The following is an 8,331-nucleotide window of genomic DNA, read 5'->3' as shown; positions in this document are numbered from 1 at the left end:
TGCCGAATCTGCTGATGTAATTACAACCGCTAATGATAGAGAAGGGGAGGGGGAGGGGGAGGCCGGGTGAGTGCTGAGCTCTAGTGCCTCCATTGGTAAAAAAAAATGAGCTAATCACCATCGAGTGTTCACTTTCAGCGCTGAGGAGTGTTGAGAAAAGAACCCTTGCAAGGGAGGCTAGCCTCCCTTCTGATATCAACCAATCATCAAAGTAGACTTGTGCCGGTATTTGGTAATGCGATATATCACGGTAATGAATATGCACGATATTGTTATCGTGGGCACTTCTAAATACCGTGAATAATTATATATTACAAATTATTCCGAATTTTGAATGCATTTTAAGAATACTTTTCCCATCAACTGGTCAAAATGCACAACACCGCTGTATGCTGCGTGAAAGACGCGTGCGCTCTCTGATGTAAACAAGCGCGGACGAGAAGCACATGGCGGAACATGTGAGAGACGCTCTGGATGAAAGCGCACTTTCACTCTCTGACAGCAGATGGCGCTAAACTGCAGAAATGATAATAATAATAATATAATCATTCATTTAAATGCAGCCTTTACCCCGGAAACCCTGTAAACAAAGCAGCTGCACTACTTCCTGTTTCTGAATCATGTTTAAATGATTTAAATAGCCATTCAGATTTGTGTATTTGCTATGATGTTCATCACAGCGCCAAATACTTAAATATTTAGACTTAATAGGCTATTTATTTTCAAACTTTTTTTTACATTTTAATCTGGACTACAACATGCCCTAGATATTGTTTGAAAGTGTTTTGATTCTTTATTGTTCGGTCACACTTTACATTAGGGCTTCATTAGTTAACTTTAGTTAATTCATTAGTTAACATAAACTGGCAATGAAAAATTCTTCTGAACATTCATTAATCTTAGGTATTCCAATATTTAATAACAGGTTGTTAAAATCGAAAGTTGCAACTGTGTTATTTAATGAGCTAACATGAACAAAGACTTGTATTTTTTTTAACAAAGATTAATAACTTCTGTAGCAAATGTAGCTATTGCTCATTGTGAATGTTAATGCATTAACTAAGGTTAACTAATGAGGTCTTATTGTAAAGTGATACCTATTGGTCTTTATAGTTCTTTTGCACTTTAATCTGTGTAAAACTTTTGACTTTATACATTTTTCTGTATTGCTTTATTGCTAAATGTTCAGTTATTTTTGTTATAAGAAAAAAAGTTATTAAACCTGTTATACTGTATTATGACAGCACTTTTTTTTAAAACTTAATTTCAATATCGTGATAATACCGAATACCGTGATAAAAGCATTAGCAATTAATCGCAACATGAAAATTTGATACCGGCATATCCCTAATACAGGCTTAAAACTACATGAGGGTGAGTAAATGATGACAGAATTATCATTTTTGGGTGAACTATCCATTTAATACAGTGGTCCTCAACCATGGGGGCAGAAAAAATATTTAAATTAAAACTTAAAAAATATTAAATTAAAATATTGTAACTTAATTAAAATGCTAAAATACACATACTACACACTAAATAATTATTTTAATAAACTAAAAATAAAAAATCCCCTATTTCATAGCAACATTTAATTATTATTATTATTATTATTATTATTACTATTATTACAATCAATTTTTTTATTAAAGAACTAGCGTTCTTCAAAAATTCTGGAACAAAAATTATTATGGTTATTTAATTTAACATATAAACATTCCCAATTTCCGTTACTAAAAAGTTTATAAACAAGTAGCTTTGTCATTATTACAGCAGAACATACCGGAGGAAATAGTATAGTTTATATGAGGGGCCTTTGAATATTGTATAGGATAATGGAGGCCTTCAAATCAAAAAGGTTGAGAACCACTGATTTAATAGAATAAAGTGAGTGTGAACACAGATTGGGTCACACATAGGCATTTACATGCAAAAATGTTGACTGAGACAACACACACACACACACATAAAAGCGAGAGGGTATGGTGCGTGCACAGGCACACCTTTCCGACAGACTCCTGGCGGGCCGCCAGCACATGACCCCGAAGACTCCAGAAGAGGTGAGGCTTCCCATCTCTTCCTCAAGCACTCAGCTCTCAGCCCCACAGATCAGAGCACAATCAGAGTCCTGAGAGTCAGTTTATCTGCCTCCTTTTCATCTCCTCTCAGCCTCAGCATGTGAATGGCATGCCGTCTGTCAGAGACCCTCGGCACAGCCCAGCCCCAGATGAGAGGTTTGTGATGGCATGCGTCGTGCCCCAAAGAAAGCATCATTGTCTTTGCAAACTATTTTAGACCTCCAGGTGTATGAGAGAGAAAGAGAGAGAGAGAGAGAGAGAGAGATAGTGTGTGTGTGTGTGTGTGTGTGTGTGTGTGTGTGTGTAAAAAGTGAGGGGAGCTTTAGGTGAAGCTGACCTTTTATAATGTGAAAATGTGAAAATTGGATTAGCTAAACAACACCCTTGTTAAAAGTAATGTGTCATTTTGGATTGTCTCTGTTTATCAAACAATCTTCTTCTTGTCAAACTCGTACATTTCAGAGTGTTAGGGGAAGGAGTAGTTTATGATGACACCCACAGCCTGGAGGTCCACCTAAAATTCCAACTCTGACCCCCAATGTGTCTACCTCTGAAACAGAGTACAGCTTAACCCTTAGTAAACTCATGATAATGGGAGCTATGTTTAACAACTTTTATGGAAACTTTAAATTTCTCTGTAAGGATTTCAAATATATTAAGTTATTTAGAGTGACCTCCTGATCCACCTGTTTTTTTAGTAATTCATTTTTTTATGTTTAAATGCCGTCTTTCAAATATTTTATGTCATCTATGCATTTATTTATTGTTAATAATTAATTCTTATTCTTAACATTTTTGAATTTTGATTTTGTAAGAAGTGCTTAATGGAAAGTGTATATTAAAACTGAACAGTTTCATAGAGTGTGCAGGAAATAAGGCATATTTAAGGCATATAATATTGAAATTCATTTAACGCCTGTGTAATCACCAAAACTGCAACACATGCACTCTAAACAATAAATGTGAAACAGAAACAAAATGCTTTACAACCTGATGCAGCAAAATAACTTTCAAAAGTTTTATTCTTTCCTTATGAAACAATCTGTACTATGCTGCTTTACCATTCCAGCAACCAACATAACGATCCGAAGAACCTATGTGTAAACATGAAGAACGTTTTTAACCTCTAGAGAACCAAAAAACCCACTCTGGAATACAGCAAGAAGTTTCTTGATAAGAAGAGGGGGTTTAGCCGAACCTGAGAACTATTTATTGTTAAGAGTGCCTAAGGATGTTTGTTCAATGAATAATTATGTGAAAACCCGGAACGGTGTTGTCATATTGTCATATTCGATCATCTCTAAACTATCACGCTGAAGTTCCCCACTAATCACACTGATCGAGCTTTAAATATGGAGCTTGCTGGAATTTCTAAAGGCGATTGAGCGCGCGCCAGAGACAGTACTTACCACCAGAGCCCGATAATGTTGACTGGACAAAGCAGGATAAAGAAGAGGGCAAGCTGTGTTCTGGAAAGTGGAATCGTCATTGTCAGATGCCTTTCGAAGGACAAAAGATGCTGAAGAACTAGTCCAGAGATGAAAGAGGCTTGTCCTGTGAGAAAGTTTGATAATTTCTGAGGAGATTCAGCACCCCTGAAGAATAATACACGTCCAAGAAGCGCATCATCTGGTGAGGACGATCGCAAAATCCGCTTGGAAAGTGGTCAGCATCTTCATTCTTACTTATTGGAGATCTTCATCCAGCAAAATAAAATGAGGGAAAAAAATCCAGGCAGAAGTGCACTTAGATCTTGATGGAATGCAGTCAAACCTCCTGAACTACTAAAATGCCAGAACTTTTAAAGAGTTTCGGTTTGGAATGTAAATAATCCAGTTGCTCTCTTGAAGCGCACAACTGTAGATCTGAGTGCCATGTGCTGAACCTGCGTGCGCGCGCCCTTCTGCGAGTGCTGCAGATCGCATCCTGATCCAAACAGGTAGACGTCTAGAAGGCATTTCGTGCTCCTCTCGTCACGCGTTTTTTCTGCCTTCAGCTGGGGACCTTTTTCTCGTGGTGTAAGAAACTCAGAGCTCATCACCCACTCAGTGACGTCGCCCGGGGCTTGAGTCAGGAACATTGTTATACAGGAAAAAACGGTTCCGATCTACAGTTTCTGGAGGATCAGGTAGTACACGACACATTATGAATGTCCAGTGCTGTTAAGCGGTACATTTTGTGACAACTTTATAGAACAGGCTGATATTCTTTGTTGAAGTAAATGTCCTGCAAATATCTATTGAAGAACTATTATGCTATTTATTTATTATAAACAACAACAACAATAAGAACGACATTTGGTATACATGCTTGATTTATGGCAATATGACCATCTCTGAGAAGAAGTCTGCAAACATGTTTAATTCAGTTATACAGTCCAGACAGGGTGGGCAATGGTGACACTTTATTCCAGTAATAGGTTACTCCTGCTCAGGTATCTCCCAACTTACTCCAAGTGACTTAGCCTTACTGACTTGCTTCTTCATTATCATTATCAAATATTTTAGGATTTATTTAGTTGTATAAAGACAATCCAAAAATTCTTAAATTCCATTCAGCTTGTGTTTTTGCATTCCAGCCCCCCCATTGTTTAAATAATGATTTATGAGCATATCAAATCATAAAAACACAGTCGCATTTAGCCTGTAGTGCATTTAAAACAAAGCCATGAATCTCACACATTTGGCCTGTAATAGCTGTCCTCTCATCTATCATCTGCAAAGATCTGCATTATCACCCTCATTAACTGTCCTCCCAATGTAATTTGTGGCTCTCAAGACAGTTCTTCATTGTGATGTTGTCTTCATTCGCCGTACACACTCTACCTCATCTATCCGATTGGCCAGGGGGTCCCGAATTGAAATCCAAGACCCCCCTGCTCTTTTGAAGTCTCACTTTACTATTGGATTCAGATACAGTGATGTACTGCATCACATGCAGGTACAATCAAAGATAGAAGCCCTGGATCTGTTTTCATATCTCATTTGAGATAGCCAAGAGCAGAAAGAGGATGTGATAGGCTGTTTATCTGTTATCTCAGGGTCAGGTCTTTTTGATTTTCGCTCTTTGTTTTCCCTCCAGCTTCAAAGCAGCAAATATGGAACAGTTTTGTCTGAGCTGCAGGTGTTTTGCAGTTCAATTTATCATTACATAAAAGAGGGAAGATAACCTGCCTGTCTTGTGAGATAGTTTAATTACAAAGAAACAGCAATCAATTTGGGTCTGAAGGCAAATAAATTTACTGAAAGTTAGTGCATATTGCATTTTGTACAAAATTGATCAATTTAGCAAAGATGTACTTTTAAAAATTCTAATCAGTTTAATAAATAACATCTAATCACACTAAGAAAGGTTTGTTCTTGTTATTCCTATAGTTATATGAGATGAAGAGCCTTCTTTATTTTAAAGAAAGTTTTAAAAAGAAATGTATCATACCCCATCTATCTATCTATATACTGTATATATATGGATATATCTGCTGCATAATTGGAAACATGGCTTTGACGAAACAGACTGTGCACTCTTTCTCCCTTTCTCTCTTCATACATGTGTGTGTGTTTTGTTTGGGAGGAGCGATTCTTCATACTTGGCTTAAACTTTATGGACAATAAAGATCCCATTTCAAAGTACAGCAGGGTGTTGAGCCTGGGGTCTCGTCTTGGCTGAGCGTTCCTGGGAACAGCCCTCTGAAGACCAGGAGAATATCTTCAGCTGACACACGGCGCGGAAAAATCCCCATGCAGAAGTTGTCCACCATACAGAGCGTGTGATAATACCATCTCTCATTTATTCAGGGCTAAATTTACATTTGATCAGGTAAAACCGATCCGCCACTTTTGCTACTAAAATGGAGATCCGTTATTTAGAAAACACTGTTAATTATGATCTCCCCCCTTTTTCCTATTGTTTAACATTCTGACCCCTGCTCTTTTGAAGTCTCACTTTACTATTGGATTCAGATACAGTGATGTACTGCATCACATGCAGGTACAATCAAAGATAGAAGCCCTGGATCTGTTTTCATATCTCATTTGAGATAGCCAAGAGCAGAAAGAGGATGTGATAGGCTGTTTATCTGTTATCTCAGGGTCAGGTCTTTTTGATTTTCGCTCTTTGTTTTCCCTCCAGCTTCAAAGCAGCAAATATGGAACAGTTTTGTCTGAGCTGCAGGTGTTTTGCAGTTCAATTTATCATTACATAAAAGAGGGAAGATAACCTGCCTGTCTTGTGAGATAGTTTAATTACAAAGAAACAGCAATCAATTTGGGTCTGAAGGCAAATAAATTTACTGAAAGTTAGTGCATATTGCATTTTGTACAAAATTGATCAATTTAGCAAAGATGTACTTTTAAAAATTCTAATCAGTTTAATAAATAACATCTAATCACACTAAGAAAGGTTTGTTCTTGTTATTCCTATAGTTATATGAGATGAAGAGCCTTCTTTATTTTAAAGAAAGTTTTAAAAAGAAATGTATCATACCCCATCTATCTATCTATATACTGTATATATATGGATATATCTGCTGCATAATTGGAAACATGGCTTTGACGAAACAGACTGTGCACTCTTTCTCCCTTTCTCTCTTCATACATGTGTGTGTGTTTTGTTTGGGAGGAGCGATTCTTCATACTTGGCTTAAACTTTATGGACAATAAAGATCCCATTTCAAAGTACAGCAGGGTGTTGAGCCTGGGGTCTCGTCTTGGCTGAGCGTTCCTGGGAACAGCCCTCTGAAGACCAGGAGAATATCTTCAGCTGACACACGGCGCGGAAAAATCCCCATGCAGAAGTTGTCCACCATACAGAGCGTGTGATAATACCATCTCTCATTTATTCAGGGCTAAATTTACATTTGATCAGGTAAAACCGATCCGCCACTTTTGCTACTAAAATGGAGATCCGTTATTTAGAAAACACTGTTAATTATGATCTCCCCCCTTTTTCCTATTGTTTAACATTCTGATGTCAAACAGGGAGTGAGACAACTCCCTGTTACGTTAGCATCCAATGCGATTAGAAATCCCATTGCACACAATATTTTTTTAAGCATAGTTAAAAATGACGTCCAAATCAAAACCACATGACGCTTATGTGCCATAACCTTTATAAACAGGCCACAGTCATTTCTGGAATCCCCATGAGAAGTCAAGTTCATGAAATTCCTTCACCACTGGCAGTAGAGTTTGTGTTATAAAACGTCAATATTGCTACACGCTTCTGTGTGTCTGCGAACAGGCTGCTCAGTATGGAGAAAGGACAGTGTCAAGTCATGCGATGACCTAAACAACAGAGGATGGGAGGGGATTCGGCAGACGTGCTGTTTCCTGGAACTCGCATCAGATGAGCAAGATTTTGTCTCTTCAGAACATGAGGGCAGAGTAAAACATGTATAATCACAGCACACCGTATAATAATCTGTTTTGTGCATTATAATTTATTCCAATAAAAAAAAACTGTTACTCAACACAAGATTTGAGCCATCATTGAATCAGTGCTTGCTCTGCAAGACTTTTTGCAGAATCAGTTCCTGCAGAAAAGTGCTCCCATTTTACAGATCATGCGCTCATCCTATCAGCAGCAACAGTTTTCACTTGGAGTACAGTAATTCATTCCAGAAGAAGTTGCAACCTCCAGATGGGTCACTTTTAATACTCTGTAATGGCATGAAACTCTGAAACATCCCATTTATTTAATAGGCACATGGTTTTATGAAGCAAAAATCATACAGCTGGATATGATTTTCATTAAGCCATGAATTTTAGGGGGAGACTTTTTGAACTCTAAATGTGTGAGCATATAGCACCACCATGTGTTAAGATTTTGTTTTGTAGGCAGATTGTGTTACAGTTTGTTGAAGTACACCTGGCTACAGTTTCAGAGACTAGATGGGTGTGCTGAAAAATGTGTTAATTTAGTATAGTTCAATTCAAGTTGATTTTAACATGATACTATCAAAAGGAATGGATTTGTTTTAATCACAGCCATTTGCATGCCAACTGTGAAATACTTCCAGGAGTAATAACAATTAAATTTAGCCAAGCAACACCTGTTGAAAGAAAACGTCACCTCTCATACACATGCCTTTATCCTAGCAGCTTGACATGAATATGGCTGATGACAGATCATGACTGTCAGATGGCTTCTGCAACAAAGTCATTCACCTCTCCTGTCTGCAATACAAAATCCAAAGCAGAAATTAAAGTCTCTGTAATGATAAAATCTCTCCTTCTGTAGAAAATGACAAACGCAA

General features: G+C 37.5%; 1 protein-coding gene across 1 annotated transcript in view; it reads right to left on the bottom strand.

The window, feature by feature from the left end:
• LOC107743935 (protein Wnt-6-like) overlaps positions 1–3,901 on the bottom strand; it is a gene marked incomplete at its 3' end in the record, with an annotated part of 11,723 nt that extends 7,822 nt beyond the window's left edge. The window contains exon 1 of the mRNA XM_016557390.1: positions 3,488–3,901. Coding sequence (XP_016412876.1) covers positions 3,488–3,567 — 80 coding nt within the window. The remainder of the gene's footprint in view (positions 1–3,487) is intronic.
• Between the last annotated feature and the right edge of the window lie 4,430 nt (positions 3,902–8,331).

The sequence above is a fragment of the Sinocyclocheilus rhinocerous genome, unplaced genomic scaffold, assembly GCF_001515625.1.
Source record: "Sinocyclocheilus rhinocerous isolate Xijiao unplaced genomic scaffold, SAMN03320098_v1.1 scaffold2001, whole genome shotgun sequence".
NCBI lineage: Eukaryota > Metazoa > Chordata > Actinopteri > Cypriniformes > Cyprinidae > Sinocyclocheilus > Sinocyclocheilus rhinocerous.
Note: the sequence above shows the minus strand (reverse complement) of the source record. Positions and strands in the feature narration are given on the sequence as shown.